The following is a 16393-nucleotide window of genomic DNA, read 5'->3' as shown; positions in this document are numbered from 1 at the left end:
GAGAGGGGCTTGCTGGGTAGCTCAGCTGATAAAGAATCTGCCTGCAATACAGGAGACCCCAGTTCGATCCCTGGGTTTCAAAGTTCTTCTAAGAGGTGTTAATCCCTTGCCACTTACTAGCACACCACAGCTGGTTCTTCTGTGCACAGGTCAGGCCTCCTCTGTGCTTCTGGGGACATGTCATATCTCAGTCAGAGAAGCCTCCAAACTCAACATTCCCCTACAAGATCCCAAACAGGAAATGCAGGAGGCAGACAGCAAGCCAAATATGAATCCAACAGGAGTTCTGAATTATGCTGAACCTTCACTGACTTCCCTCTCTTTTCTAATTGCGTATCCTGAGACTCCAGGTCTGGAGAAAAGCTTTTTCTCTGCACTGAGTGTTCTTTGTTCTCTGAGCTGAGTTCACACAAAAGGAGAAGGGCTGTGGCCAGACCCCACGTTCAAGGCACTAGTCCAGCACCTTTTCACCTCGCTGGATAGCTGAATTCCCAGCCCACGTGTGGGAAGTGCTCTGTGTAGCAGAAAGAATCCTCAAGATGTATGAAATAGTGGGAAAGGAGTTCAAAGGAAGGAGAAGAGTGCTTTCTCCACAATCTTAATTTTTCTCTTCCTAGATGGCCTTGGACAACAACATCCTCCATCCTACATGAGCCGTCAGAATTCAACACCCCATGTACAATTTTGCCATCACCATAGATATTCTCCTCAGATATCTTTCTTTCTAGTTACTCTCCATCTGTCATACCCTTGATCTCATTATATCTTCTCTTAAATATCACAGCCATTGCCAGATCTTCATTTTTTAAAAAAATTTTCTCTCTCCTCCCTCTCAGCTGGGAAATGAAAGCTAAGCATCTCAACCACTGTCCTCCAAATTCCCTGTATTCCCCTGGACCACATTGTCTAGTTGAACCTTGGAAATTATCAATTCACAGAAAATAAAACTTATACAAGAAATAAAATGAAACTATAGCATATGGCAAGGCTGAGAACAAAATTTACATAATCATAGTGATGTCAGGTTTTGAAAGTTAATTTAATCAAAAGCTGCAAAACAACTAAAGTAGGAGGGTGCTTATAGGAAAATTTTCCTGTGTTTTCCCTTTGCTCACACACACACACACTCCCCTTGCTCTCACACACACACTCTAATGTCCAATGTGTGGGGTTTTCCTCCCCACCAAGCAATTCTCTATGACACCAGATGGATGCTCCATAATTTAATTCTGACACTAACCAAAGTTAGCACAGACCCCATGGGTTAAACGCTCAGTCCCACAGACTGTGCCCCACCTCAAATGCCGGTCACCACATTACTCACAACTTCTGTCAGACTTGGCTACAAATCAGATCTTCCCATGACCGCTCCTCTCCTTAGATTTGATCATTGGCTAGAACAGTTGATCAAATTCAGAAACAGCTTTACATTTATTGGCTTATGATTTATTAAAGGGTATTATGAAAGATATACATGAACAGTCAGATGAAGAGCTATGTAGAGCAAGATTTGGAAATATCCTGCAAAGAGTCGGACACGGCTGAGCAACTCAACTGAATTGATCAAAGAAGTTGGCATGTGCCAACCTGGAAGCTCTCCAAACCCTACACTTCTGGGGTTTTTATGGAGGCCTCTCAACTGGTAAAGAATCCACCTGCAATGAGGGAGACCTGGGTTCGATCCCTGGGTTGGGAAGATCCCATGGAGAAGGGAATAGCTACCCACTCCAGTATTGTGGCCTGGAGAATTCCATGGGCTGTATAGTCTATGGGGCCACAAAGAGTCAGATGTGACTGAGCAACTTTCACTTTCATCACGTAAGGATGATGAATCATTAATTCACTCTCCAACCTCCTCCCCTTCCTGAAAGATGGGAGGTGAGACTGAAAATCCCAAGCTTCTAACCAAGGCTTGGTCTTTCCGGTAACCAGCCCCCATCTTGAGGCTCTCTGGAGCCCACTCAGAGTCACCTCATCAAAACAAAAGATTCTCCTATCACCCAGGAAATTTCAAGGGATTTCTGAGCTCTGTGTCAGGAACCAGACAGTGAACCCAAGCAATGAAACAAGGATTTCCTTTCCCAGATTCAGCTACTGATTCTTCTTGGGACGACAGCCCCTGCCTTCTCTCAGGGCAACCTTCCTGGGCTCAGCTGCCAGCCTCCAACACTGTCCCCCCCATGAATCCTTCTCCTCCTTGCTCCCTTTTCCTCTGCCTCCTCTTCAGTCTTTTTTTTTTTTTTTTTTAAGGATTTATTTGGTTCCTCCAGGTCTTAGTTGCAGCACGTGGGATCTGGTTCCCTGACCAGGGATTGAACCCAGTCCCCCTGCATCAAGAGCAGAGTCCTAGCCATGGGACACCAGGGAAGCCCCCCGTCTAACCTTTCTAAGATTCCTCTTATCTTTCCTGTCTCCTGCTCAAGTCTCATCTTCCAAATCAAGTATTGCACATACTTGCAAAGCTGCTGGCTGCTTTGATGGACCTTTGTTGGCAAAGTGACGTCTCTGTTTTTCAATATGCTGTCTAGGTTGGTCGTTTTTCCAGTAGCCATGTATGGATGTGAGAGTTGGACCATAAAGAAAGCCGAGTGCAGAAGAATTGATGTTTTTGAACTGTGGTTTTGGAGAAGACTCTTGAGAGTCCCTTGAACTGCAGGGAGATAAAACCAGGCAATCTTGAAGGAAATCAACCTGAATATTCCTTGGAAGGACTGATGATGAAGCTGAAATTCCAATATTTTGACCACCTGATGCAAAGAACTGACTCATTGGAAAAGACCCAGATGCTGGGAAAGATTGAAGGCGGGAGGAGAAGGGGATGACAGAGGATAAAATGGTTGGATGGAATCACTGACTCAATGAACATGAGTTTGAGTGAGCTTTGGGAACTGGTGATGGACAGGGAAGCTTGGCGTGCTGCAGTCCATGGGGGTCTCAAACAGTCAGACACAACTGAGCGACTGAACTGAACTGAACTGAACTGAACATAGAGGCTGGCAGATGGAGTGAAAGAATGTTCAGGATCGCTGAGGCCTGGGGCAAGCCAAAGGGCACACAGGAATGAAGTGCCCTGTTGCTAGATCTTTCCACTTATCTGGAGGTCTGAGGCCTTCTGCTCTCTAGGAAACGCCTTGTTTTTAAATATTGGCAACTAGTTCAAATATTTACGGTTAGACCCAGCAACTGAATCAATCAAAAAACTGAGTTCCCCCAGTTCTTGAAGAAGTTTCATTTCAAACATTGACAAGAGTGAGGAAAATACTTATATTCTAGTCTTCTAGGGCAGCTAACTACAAAAGGTGGGATAAAATCTTTAAATTTCCATGTGTATTCTGGTGAAGTAAATTCTGGGACTTTCAGTTGAAAATTGGCAGTTTTAATTCAGTAGAGGAAATACCACCTCCAAAAAGGGTTCGCACCCTAGCAGACTGAGCGCTTCTTCCCCACCCCCACCTCCACCCAAAGCTGGCTCTTTCCTAGACTTGTCTTTGACAAAACCTCTGCTGCCCTGCTCCGCTTCTCACTCCCAAAACTGTCTGCTGCCAAAACTCCACCAACATACACAGATTTTCCATCAACAACCTCCCATCAAGGATCAGACCTCCCTCTCCTTTCTGGGAGTATTATTGGGTTCTTCCCAGAAAAGCTCCAGGGCAACTCTCTGAAGTTTCATATACACTATACTATTTTCATTAAGTATTCTTTTGCTCCTTTAACAAATATTTCTGAACTGAGGCTAGTCCTGCTCTGCATTCATGCCCAGGCAGCACCTGCCTCTCCCCAAGGGTGGATGGGGCTCTGCACCAGCTAGAAGCCCCAAGCATCTATGGGTGTTGCATCAAACGAGCCCAGCCTTGCCTCATCGTCTGTGGTGGGAGCTTGCTAATAAAAGCCTGAGACAGGAGAGAGGCTCGTCTGAGAGGCAGTTTGCACCAACAGCTCCAAGAAGCAGCTGGAAGGCTTTCACTGGCCTCGCTGCTACAGCCCTGCAGCTCAGCATTCAGCCATGCTACGGAGAGGCTTCCAGATGGCAGTGATACATGGCCACCATGGAACTCTTCCTGGTGCCACCCACCTCCTGCCCAGATTCAACCCTGCCTCAGCCTTCGGATCCTCCACGGAGTCCCTGGTGAGTGAGTTCTCAGTTCAACCAAATGCTCAGCCCTTCTAGAGCCCAAGGATATATTTGTTGTTGTTGTTGTTGTTCCGTCGCTAAGTTGTGATTCTTTGTAACCCCATGGACTGTAGCCCACCAGGCTCCTCTGTCTATGGGACTCTTCAGGCAAGAAAACTGGAGCAAGCTGCCATTTCCTTCTCCAGGGATCTTCCCGACCCAAGGATCGAACCCAAGTCTTCTTAATTGCAGGTGGACTCTTTACCATCTGAGCCACCATGGGGCCCAACACAAATCTCCTCTTCGTAGATCATGGCCAGGGCAGGTGAGCAGCTTGCTGGGAGCTCTTTGATTTGGCAAAGGAAACCAAGTAGCCCAGATCCCAAACTAAGACCAGCAGGTTACTTTCCTTCTGATCTGAACCTTGTGTGGCCACCAATCACTTTCCTCCTACGGGACTCAGACTGTTGGGACATCCCCAGACAAAGGATGCTTTGTGTGGCCTTAGCAAACAGTTGGTGTGTTGCTCATGATTGCAGTTGGTGCCTGAGCATCTGGTGCTGCAGAGGTCTCCTCTTCATCCCATAGAAGGTACTGCACCACTGCGGTGCCCAAAACACGTTTCAAAAGAGCCCCCACTCCCCACTTCCCCACTGTTACTCACTTCAGGGTGAGGACAGCTGTGGACAGAGCCCAAGTAGTCCCTGAGGTGAGTAACAATGGTCCTCACCTGTGGTCCCACTCCCGCCCCCACCCCTGAGGTAGACAGTTGTTCAGAATGAGCTCTGAGCTTCCCGGGTGGCATTAGTGGAGAAGAATCCACCCGCCATGCAGGAGGCAAAAAAGACACAGGTTCGATCCCTGGGTTGGGAAGATCCCCTGGAGGACAGCACAGCCACCCACCCCAGTGTTCTTGCCTGGAGAATTCCATGGACAGAGGAGACTGGCGGGCTGCGGGCCATGGGGTCGCAAGAATCGGACACAACTGCAGCAACTTAGCACACGCAGAAAGGGCTCTGGTCCAGCCATCAGCTCACATGCTCATAAGTTTGGCAGCCTCAGCCGTATTTCCTCAGTTTTCCCAGTGGGACTAATCCTAGCCATTCTCAGCCTCATAGAACAGCTCCAGGTGGTCTCGTTTTTGTTCTTGTTTGGCTGCACTGGGTGTCAGTTGCAGCACATGGGATCTTCTTTGCGACATGCAGGATCTTTCATTCTGGCACTCCGACTCTCTAGTTGTGGCGCAGGCTCAGCACACAGGCTTAGTTGCCCCTCAGCATGTGGGATTTTAGTTCCCTGACCAGGGATTGAACCTTCAATCCCTCCATTGCAAGGTGGATTCTTAATCACTGGACCAGCAGGGAAGTCCCTTCTCAGGTTTCAAAACAGAGCAATTATACTGCACCATCACAGAGCTGCTGCCTCTAATTGTCAGCCCCAATGCCTTTCCTTCCCTTCCTTTGCACATTAGTGTCCCCTAGCCTGATAGCTCAGTTGGTAAAGAATCCACCTGCAATGCAGGAGACCCAGGTTCGATTCCTAGGTCGGGAAGACCCACTGGAGAAGGGATAGGCTACCCACTCCAGTATTCGTGGGCTTCCCTTGTGACTCAGCTGGTAAAGAATCCGCCTGCTATGTGGGAGACCTGAGTTTGATCCCTGAGTTGGGAAGATCCCCTGGAGAAAGGAAAGGTTACCCACTCCAGTATTCTGGCCTGGAGAATTCCATGGACATGGGGTCGCAAAGAGTCGGACATGACTGAGTGATTTTCACTTTTCCCCTTGACTGGTCACTCTGAGGAGTCCCCAAGGGCCATTTTCCTCAACACTGACAGAAGAGATTGAGAAGCCCAAGAATCCAGGAGCTGGGTTACATCAGGTACAGGTCCCATAGCCCAAACCACAGCCCACCTTCTAGAAGGCCATCTAGTCTCCCCAATCTTTCCTGCCCAGGTCTCAAGATTCTGTCAGGAGATGACAAAGACTAAGAATTATGCCCTCCCCAATGCCAGCTGGGGTCCAGACATGCTGAGCCTGTATCATGAATTTCTGGAGAAGACCAAGACCGATGGCTGGGTCAGAGTTCCTTCCTTCAGATCCAACAGAGACCACATCCAGGGGTTCAAGCTCCCACTAGAGTTATCAGCTAACTCAGGTAAAGCCTGGCCTGAGAGCGGCCCTTGGCACGCACACGCCCCAGCCCATAAGAATCAGTTCAGCCAGCCCCTTTTCCTGCGGCCAGAGACTCTTTGGGAGGAAATTAACAAGCTCTCTGCCAGTTCTCAGCCAGAAGTTCTTTCTGACAAGTCCACCCCTCACGATGCAGCCCCAGGCACATGGATGAGGAAAACGTCCTCTCAGCCCCCGCCCCCTCCTCCCCTCCTCCTGGGGATAAGAGCACACCCTAGCAACCACCTCTGCTCCCAGCCCAGAGTGCACCCACTGGAGGACCGCTGACTCAGCCCTCTACCCATCTGCCTTCTCACCAGGGATGCTTGCCTTACTGTCAAGCCTTATCCCAAGTCCTCCTCCCCACCCCACAAAGGTCTGAGGATTCCCCCTTGCCCACTGCAGACCTTGACACCATCCCTGTTCTGCTAGGCTCAGAGACTCCTGAAACACCCACAGGTCAGAGCAATAGAGCTTTCCCCTTTGATCTCTCTGCGTGTGCACAGACTTGGATGGGTTACCATGTCTCTCTCACTAACATAACTGTTCTTCCAACCAAGTGCTAACTGGATGGTCCATTCAGTTTATGGAAAAAACAAAGTTGCATCAAAAATCTTTGAAGACTTTGGTTATCATCCAAGAAGGATATAGTTCTTATAGTTGCCCTGAGGAAAAAAAAAGTCAGAACTTTGGGGGATTCATATCCACTTATTTTTCTGTTCTGTATTTTTATTTTGAACTACATGTGAATTAAATGCCTTACATTTTAATTTTCAATGTTTAAGGTCTCTGACCCTACATCTACTCTCAGCCAGGGAACTTCATGCATGTTTCTTCCTCAAGATTCAGGGCTCCCAGAGGACAGAGCTGTGTCCCCTCAGACCGAAGACCTTGAGGACAGGTCGGTGCCTCACTCTCCAGCTGAAGAGTCCCCAAGAGCAGAGCCCACATGTCCTCTGGTTCTCTCCTCAATGGTGTGCCAGAGACCAGCTCCATCTCCGCTGCTGACCGGCCCCCCTGCCCTTACACACTCCCTCCTTCAGCTGTATCACTGCCCATCTCTCCCCAGACAAGAGTGACTGGCGCCTCTTCACCAGGTGTATTGAAAGGGAAGGACAAGGCTACGAGTATGTCATCTTTTTCCAACCATCCGAGAAGAAGTCCGTCTGTCTTTTCCAGCCAGGCCCCTGCTTGGAGGGGGTCCCAGGGTAAGATAACGGGCTAACCCAGGGAGGGACATCTTTGGCTGCTTTCTGGGCTTGGCCAAGGGGTGCATAGGGCTTGGCCAGCCTCTGGGCTCTGTACCTCTCTCTAAGGAGCTGGGTGGACAGTGGGAGGCACTGGGCTTCAGTCTCGCAGTGTCAGATGTGGAAGGATATCCTGTCATCTGGTTCAGTCCCCACTGGGCAGATGAGAGACAGTTTCCTTATTCCAGGCCTGGGAAGTTTTCAGTAAGAAGGGGCCTTAGAAGCCACTCTGAGAAGGGTGTAGTAGACTCAGAAGATGATAAGATCTGGAGTTAAGGGCTGGGTTTCCAGTCCTGCTCCGCCACTGCTTGTATGAAGACCCCAAGCAAGCCATTTAACCTCTGTCTCCTGGCCTTCAGTCTCCTGGAAAAGGCAATGGCGGCCCACTCCAGTACTCTTGCCTGGAAAATCCCATGGACAGAGGAGGCTGGTGGGCTACAGTCCATGGGGTCACAAAGAATTGGACACGACTGAAATGACTTAGCACGCATGCACTTCAGTCTCCTTACCTAAATCTTGGGGCAGTAGTACCTACCTCCCAGAGCAGCTAAGAGACAGCAAGGGCCTGTGTGTACGAGCTCATAGACCACAAAGGACAATACAGCTATCAGGCTATCTCTTCAAACTTCACCTTTGCCCAGTGGGCAAACTGAGGTGCACAGAGGTAATCTTGATCTTGCCCAAGGTAGCACAGGCAGTTAAAGTCAGATGCAGGATTCTAACCCAGGAGGCGGGACTCCAAATCCATTGCTTCTTCTGTACTCCGCTGCCTCCAAACTGGGAAAAGACCCAGGAAAGAACTCACACTGGACGTAAATACGTTCATGCTGGACATAACAACACATTCAGGCGGGCCCTGAGCCTCTTGCTTAAGGACACTGGATCACCAGGTCCACGTTTGTCTGCCTTCTTGACCCCTGTTTCTGCTTTAGACAGTCACTGAAGGCTAACTGTGGAGTCAGAATTCTTGCAAGGGAGAGGAGAGAGGGGAGGGAAGGAGAAACGTAAGGGTCCCCAGACCTGAGAGAGACTGAGTTGCAGTTAAACAGAATTCAAAGAGATTATTAGATGTCAGCACCTCTGCAGGCCACGGATTCCGACTGCAGCCCTTTCGTCACCTTGGCCATCCTGAAGGTATCTTCAGGGGACTTCCACACGAGTGCGTCCAGACACTGGGGGACCAGGTCAGAACTCTACCCAGACCACAGGTCCCCTCCCTTATGAAGATGAAAACCCCCAAAGAGGCAGGGATAGGGTGGAAAGTGGGCCTTTTATTTAGGGGCTCATGGAGGTGGGGCTGGAAAGGCAGAAGAGGATCACTCAACACTGAATTAGAAACACCCAGGTCAGTCTATCTCCCGCGTAAGGAAAAATGTTGTACTTCCTGCTGTCTTTCTTTCCTGTGAGCCTCCTTCACTCTCAAACAAAACACTTCACTTCTGACACTTCAGTCACCGAATGGCTGGAAGCTCCCCCAACACCAGGCAATTCTCTGTGACACCACCTGGGGCGGGGAGGGGTCCTACGTCAGAACTCCATTCTGACACTGTCTACCCGGAGATAGTGTCAGGCCCCACAGGTTAAAGGCTCAGCCCCACGAGACTGCTTCCACCCTTCTTTAGATGCCAACTGCAAGCGTAGGTGCACAGGTCACCCACAATTTCTGACCTGGCAGTAACTGGTGCTTCCCAGTACCCTTTCCTCTGGTTGGATGAATTTACTAGAACCATTCACAGAACTCAAAGAAACACTTACTTATGTTTACCAGTTTATTAAAGATATGGTAAAGGATGAACAGGCTTCCCTAGTAGCTCGGTCAGTAAAGAATCTGCCTGCAGTACAGGAGACCCAGCTTCAATCCCTGCATAGGGAAGATCCCCTGGAGAAGGAAATGGCAATCCACTCCAGTATACTTGCCTGGAAAATCCTGTGGACAGAGGAGCCTGGCGGGCTACAGTCCATGGGGTCACAAAGAGTCAGACACAACTGAGCAACTAAACCACCACCAAAGGATAACTATCCAGATGGAAGAAGTCTATAAGAGAAGGTCTGGGAACACATCCTGAGTGCAAGAGCTTCTGTCCTTGTGGACACCCTCCTAGTGTGGATGCGTTCACCTACCCATACTAACTGGAATTATTATGGAGGCTTCAACATATAGGTATGATCCGTCATTAACTTCATTTTCAGCCCTTCTCCTTTCTCAACAGAACTAGAGGTTGTGGGGGCAGGACTGAAGATTCCAAGCTTCTAATCATGGCTTGGTTTTTCTGGTAAACAGCCCTCAACCAGGAGCCCACCCAGAGTCACCTTGTTAGAACAAGAGACGTTCCTATCACACAGGAAATTATGAGGGTTTCAGGAGCTCTGTGCCAGGACCCAGGGGCAGAGACCAAGGTCCCCTGGAGTAGGCATAGGCTACCCACTCCAGTATCCCTGGGTTTCCCTTAAAAGAATCTGCCTGCAAAGCAGTAGACCTGGGTTCAATCCCTGGGTTAGAAAGATCCTCTGGAGGAGGGCACGGCAACTCACTCCAGTATTCTTGCCTGGAGAATCCCCATGAACAGAGGAGCCTGGTGGGCTACAGTGCATGGGGTCGCAAAGAGTCTGGCATGGCTAAGCAACTAAGCACAGCACAGCATACGTACATATACCCGTCCAGCCCCAAGGCAACGAGGCAGGGTAGAATAACTGAGCCAGAGCTACCCTGAAGCATCTTCACACTTGCCACTGGGTCCTGGGCCCTGAACAAAGAGCGAAGAGCAGGCTTACTGTTCTTTGGCTACAACTCTTCCCCTATTTCAAGCCATGTGGGAAGGGAAGTGGCTAGAGGTGTATGTAAACTTTTATAAACATTACCTCATTGGATTTGATGGGACACAAATTATTTTTATTCACAACTCACAGTGAGAAAACTAAGGCTCAGAAAGGTTTAGCAACTTGCACAAGATCAAACAGGCAGTGAGGGTGGAGCAAGGAGTCAAACCAGGCGGGTGTGGTTGCACGGCCCCTAGTACTTTCCACCAAAGGCAGCAGAAGCAGGGGTGTGGGAAACCCGCTGGTGGCAGGCACAGCAGGGTGACCCGTGATAGCACAGCAGGGAAGCTGACCTGGTCTGTGGAGAATCGGGGTCACACTGTTGAAAGTCAGAAACTGGAATCTCTTTTCAAGTTATCCGCTTTCTAAAACTCGGTGCCTCTCTATTTTCCCCAACTTAACCAGCAAAGGAGTTTTGGCATGAAGAAAGTCAGGTTACACAAGTGAGAACGAGAATTTGCACCCTTTAAATAAAGCAAGTGTTTGCAGCATCTGCTGAAGCTGGCTCTCAGCTTTCCACAGGCAGCGCTGCTCGGGAGTCCATCTTGTCATCACTGAATAGGTCCTAGGTCAAGTCTCATGGTTACTGGTCTTGAAACTGGGCTCAACACTGGCCATAGTGACTGGTGAGGTGGGAGCTGCCCAAGGTCACAGTTTAGAGACTAAAGCCCAAAAGTTCAGGGATTTTTTCCATCCCCTGAAGGAGTGCACCTTTCCAAACTACGGTAATGGCTACCAGCAATTAGGTGATTAATCAAAAAAAAAGCTTCTTCCATTCATTCTATCAGAAAAAAAATTTTTTCCTGGTGAAATACAATAATGGTATCAGTGGTTGCTAACACAGGCTGTAGTAACGTGGAAGAAAAACCAGCTGATTTTGACTGGTTTGATCAGACAGGATCCAGATCTGTTTCCTTTTTTTTTGCGGGGGGGGAGATGGAATGGGGGGTGCGGGGTTTCTGTCCCTGGCCTTACTCCCTGCTTCCTCCCTCAGGTTTGCCCACGGAGGGTCCCTGGCAGCCTTGATAGATGAGACCTTTTCTAAAACTGCTTACCTGTCTGGAGAGGGGCTATTAACACTAAATTTCAACATCAGGTTCAAAAAGTAAGTATGGGGTACTTCCCTGGCAATCCATTGGTTAATACACCTCACTTCCAATGCAGAGGATGTGAGTTCAATCCCTGGTCAGAGAACTAAGACCCCACGTGCTACATGGTGTGGCCAAAAAATTAAACAAACAAAAAAAAAAATCAGATTATTATTTTTAAGTAAGTACAGATCTTTGGGGTGTTGGCCATTGAGGGGACAGTTGGGGTGCAGAAGCCCTGTCATGCTCCTTCCCCAGCCACACAGTCCCTTGGTCCCCTGGCCAGATCAGAATCTCTGCCATGCAGCTCTGGTTGCTGGCAGATGGGCCCTGAGCCGGGAACCACTTAAGTCCTTGGACAAGGTAAGATGAAGAGAACTATGGGGGAGGACAGAGAGTTGAGGGGCAGGGCCCAGGGGCTTACATGAGCGGGGCTAAGCCACCTCCTCTCCCAGCTTGATTCCCCTGGGCTCCCTGGCTGTGCTGAACGTCAATGTGGAAAAGATCGAGGACCAGAAGATGTACCTGTCCTGTGTCACCCAGAGCAGAGATCAGCAGACAGTTTATGCTAAAGCCTCAGGTAAAGAGGACCTCAGCCCCAACCCCTGGCCCTGTCCTGCTGGCGCTATGCCCAGAACAAACAGAAGGGGGAATGCTAAGGATCCAATTACAAGGTGGGCTCCAGCTTTTTAGAGTGGGATTGGGACCTGCTGTACACACAGGCAAAGTGAGGAAAAACTGAATTAGGACTTTTTTTTTTTTTTCTGTATATGAGTGGCCCAGCATGTCTCACAAAGACAGGACCCAGGTACTGAGTAACTGGGTACCAAAGCTCTGAGCACCCCATCAGCTCCTGCGATCCATGCTTTGGCCCCTGCCATTTGGCTCACCCTTCTCTTGCAGGCACTTTCCTCCAGATGCAGCTGGAAGAGGAGTCATCTCAACAATAGACACAGTGCCTTCAGGAGAGCCTACCAATCACCACCTTGCCTACCGGGGACCCACCATGGGGCAGGGAGGGGTGCCCAAAAAGTAGCGGGTGAAGTGAGGGAGAGGGTGCTTTCCTTGCATAAATAAAGTCTCACAGCCCTATTCTCAGTCCAAGACGCTCCTATTGTTGAAAATCAAGATTCTCCCAGGGCCTCCCACATACCCACTTTCCCATTCAGCACCAAGAGAAGTGGCGTACTGAGGCCTGCCAGGCACTGGGTGAGGCGCCAGGCGCACAGTGATGAAAGACAAGGCCTTTGGTCTCAGCATGCACGCCGCCGGGCGGGGAGCAGAGCACCCTATCCACTCCTCCCACCCGGAGGCCCCAGGTATGACACAAAGGGAGGGGGGATTGCTCTAGGAAAGCAATCAGAGATTTTCTAGAGGAAGCTGTGCTTGAACTGAGTCTCAAAAGTTAAGTGGTGTCCACCAGGCAGGCAGGCAGGGAATAAGAGGATATTCTGAACAGGGGGCTAGTCCGGGCAAAGGCACGGTGACTTTGGAGAACAGCAAGGTGTTGAGTGGGCAGGAGTTTAGGGAAAGAGAAGGGGGCAGGGCAGGTGCAGGCCATGGAAGGTGCCTTAAACCGTGCAGTGCAGCTTGAACTGTGTCTTGTAGGCAACAGGGATGCTTTAAAGGGTTTTGGCTGGGGCATGGCATAAAGTTTTGTTTTTTGGAAAGATGACTCTGGTGACAATAAGAGGTCAGCAAGACTGAAGTTGGGAGCACTGGTTAGGAGATCCCCGTGGGGCTCCAAATAAGAGATAGTAAGGACCTAACAGGGTTCAAAGCAATGAAGATGAGAAATATGAAAATGTTGCAAAGAGTAGTTTCTGGCTTGATGGTTCCAGGTGGCATCACTGGGCATACAGGGGAGCAGGCTTGAGGTGGAGGGAGATACTGAGGTTAACTTCACACGAATTGAGCTTGAAGTATCCATGGAACCTCAACCATAGGGCGAGCAGCAGCAGGGGCCCTGGATATTATCATTTGGAACTCAGAATTGATTACGTACTGACTCAATCAGTAAGTCATCAATATAAAAGCTGACATGGAATCCCACGGAGTGGATTATGCAGAATGAAAGTGAGGAGGAGCCAGAGAGCATGAAAGGGACAAGATGAGAGAGGAAGGAAGGGCAGGGAAAAGGGTCAGTGACAGAACACGCGGCCACACTGGGGCTTAACGCTGGGACAGAGAACCAAACACCCACTAAGGAGGCCAGGAATAGGACAGGTGGGACCGTCGTTAGATCAGCAGTATCAAATGCTATAGAGAAAGCAGATAAGAATTAAAAAGAGGCCTTTGGACTTGGCAGTAAGGAAGGTGGTGGTCTTTTTTTGCCAGGAGGTAGGAGCAAATTCTAGATGGTGGTAGATGAAAAAATGAATGGGAATGACAAAGTGAATCGAGATGAGTCTTTCTAGGAATGTTGTTGTTGTTATTATGTCATTTAAAGAAAGAGATTTAAGTGTATTGAGGAGAGAGGTGTCATCTCGCAGAACAGCCATCTGGTCTTAGAGCTAGATCAAGAGCACAAATGGTGGGCTTCCCTGGAGGTCCAAGGGATTCTTAACCAAGAATCCACCTGCCAGGGCAGGGGACATGGATTTGATCCCTGGTCCTGGAAGATCCCACGTGCTGAGGGGCAACTGAGCCTGTGGGCCACAACTACTAAAACTCTGAAGGCCACAAGTGGACACAAGTGGAGGCAGAAGAACATCACCGTGACCCTGAGACCAAAAGGAAGGAGTTGGAGGGTGGTACAGAGAGGGGCTAGAAGTTGACAGGAGCACCTTGACTTCCTCAGTGAGATAGGAGGCAAGGCCACCAGTGGAGAAAGAGGTCTGGAGGAAGGGCAATGATTTGCATAAGCCACAGTGAGGATCAGGAAAACAAATTGACCAATACATGGGGGCTAATGCGTGCTGAAGGCCCAGCTACTGGTGAAAGGCAGGCCTCTGGAGTGGCACCAACCTGGAGTGAAAGGAAGATGTGAAGCAGCCAGCAAAACCAAGGGCCATGGCAGACACATCAGGTGAGAACAATGGTAAAGGAGGAAAAAGACTGATATGGCTGGTGCACATTTCCAGGGAGGAAAGGTTTGATGTGAGAACAGCTATGTCATTGTTCAGTCTCTCATTGGTGTCCAACTCTTTGTGACCCCATGGACCGCAGCACGCCAGGCCTCCCTGTCCATCACCAACTCCCAGAGTTTGCTCAAACTCATGTCCATTGAGTCGGTGATGCCATCCAACTATCTCACTTTCTGTCGTCCCCTTCTCCTCCTGCCTCCAATCTTTCCCAGCATCAGGGTCTTTTCCAATGAGTCAGCTCTTCACATGAGGTGGCCAAAATATTGGAGTTTCAGCGTCAGTTCTTCCAACGAATATCAGGGTTGATTTCCTTTAGGATGGACTGGTTGGATCTCCTTGCAGTCCAAAGGAATCTCAAGAGTCTTCTCCAGCACCACAGTTCAAAAGCATCAATTCCTTGGCACTCAACTTTCTTTATAGTCCAACTCTCACATCCATACATGACTACTGGAAAAACCATAGCTTTGACTATATGGACCTTTGTCGACAGAGTAATGTCTCTGCTTTTTAATATGCTGTCTAATTTCAAGGAGCAAGTGTCTTTTAATTTTGTGGCTGTAGTCACTGTCCACAGTGACTTGGGGCCCAGGAAAATAAAGTTGGTCATTGTTTCCATTGTTTCCCCATCTATTTGCCATGAAGTGATGGGACTGGATGCCATGATCTTACTTTTTTGAATGCTGAGTTTTAAGCCAGCTTTTTCACTCTCCTCTTTCACCTTCATCAAGAGGCTCCTTAATTCCTCTTTGCTTTCTGCCATAAGAGCGGTGTCATTTGCCTATCTGAGGTTATTGATATTTCTCCGATAAGTCATGTCCAACTCTTTGCAACCCCATGGACTATACCCCGCCAGGCTTCTCTGTGCATGGGATTTCCCAGGCAAGAATACTAGAGTGGGTTGCCATTTCCTTCTCCAGGGGATCTTTCCTACCCAGGGATCGAAACCCAGTCTCCTACAGTGGCAGGCAGATCCTTACCCCTGAGCCACCTGGGACACCCTTTATTAGGTATGGTGATGCCAAATGCTGAAACAGATAAAGCTTTGCATCTCCGTAGTCTAACCCTTTTCATAAATAGACCAGTTTTCATTCAGGTTAGGTCTAGTGTTTGGTTTTTAGCAGTCATTCAGTAACCTGACTGACAAAAGCTCTGTCATCTTCAACATGCAATTTCCAAAGTCATCCTGGGTTGACGCCTAGTTGCCTAATGAAAGAAGAGAGAATCACAGGGAGGTTTTCAGAACCAAGCCTCAATGTGTTTTCTCAGTCACAAGACTCCGCCAAACTGAAAGGAAGGTTGGCTGGAAAATATGGTCTAACTCCATGTTGTGGAAGAAAGGGAAATGGGGTTGGTAAGTAGCTAGCCACCACTGCCTCAGTTGAAAGGAGAATCAGCAGAGGAGGGTGAGTCTGTGTCCAAACTCTCATCCTGCCAAGTAAAGAATTCAAATTCAGGGGGTTCAGAGAAAATGAGGTTTTTGTGGCATGGAACAGAGTCAGAGAGTTGGACACAAATTCAGCAGTGGTGGGTGGATCAGGCTCTCTTTCTAGTAACTAGACCACATACTTCCTAAGCCATCAGTCTTGAATGACAAGCAAAAGATCAGTTGACATGGATTTGAAGGGACTTGATCCAGTGCCTTCCAAAAACTGGAGATTTACTAGAAGCCGCAGCCAGAAACCTTGTGGCAGCTATTCCCTCCCCCACATACTCACATAAAAATCCTTTCTCAAGGACTTGCTTAGTGGTCCAGGGTTAAAACTCTGCACTTCCAATGCAGGGGGCACGGATTTGACCCCCAGTCGGAGAACTAAGATCCCACATGCTGCGTGGCACAGCAACAAACAAAACGAAAAACACCTTTCTCTTGTGC

General features: G+C 49.0%; 1 protein-coding gene across 1 annotated transcript; it reads left to right on the top strand.

The window, feature by feature from the left end:
• THEM5 (thioesterase superfamily member 5) lies at positions 3877-12532 on the top strand. The gene is made up of 6 exons (XM_005677586.2): positions 3877-4129; positions 6067-6268; positions 7352-7490; positions 11341-11451; positions 11890-12014; positions 12338-12532. The coding sequence occupies exons 1-6, from the start codon at positions 4007-4009 to the stop codon at positions 12382-12384; spliced, it is 747 nt and encodes a 248-aa protein (XP_005677643.1). The 5' UTR covers positions 3877-4006; the 3' UTR covers positions 12385-12532.

Source organism: Capra hircus, chromosome 3 (assembly GCF_001704415.2).
Source record: "Capra hircus breed San Clemente chromosome 3, ASM170441v1, whole genome shotgun sequence".
NCBI lineage: Eukaryota > Metazoa > Chordata > Mammalia > Artiodactyla > Bovidae > Capra > Capra hircus.
The sequence above is the reverse complement of the archived record's forward strand: the minus strand, read 5'-3'. Positions and strand labels throughout refer to the sequence as shown.

Excerpts from the sequence above, each read along its gene's own strand:
- THEM5 (XM_005677586.2), top strand. The coding sequence starts at position 4,007 with ATGCTACGGAGAGGCTTCCAGATGGCAGTGATACATGGCCACCATGGA. Across the intron at positions 11,452-11,889 it reads TTCAACATCAGGTTCAAAAA|CTTGATTCCCCTGGGCTCCC; the intron begins GTAAGTATGGGG and ends CTCCTCTCCCAG. Across the intron at positions 12,015-12,337 it reads AGTTTATGCTAAAGCCTCAG|GCACTTTCCTCCAGATGCAG; the intron begins GTAAAGAGGACC and ends CTTCTCTTGCAG.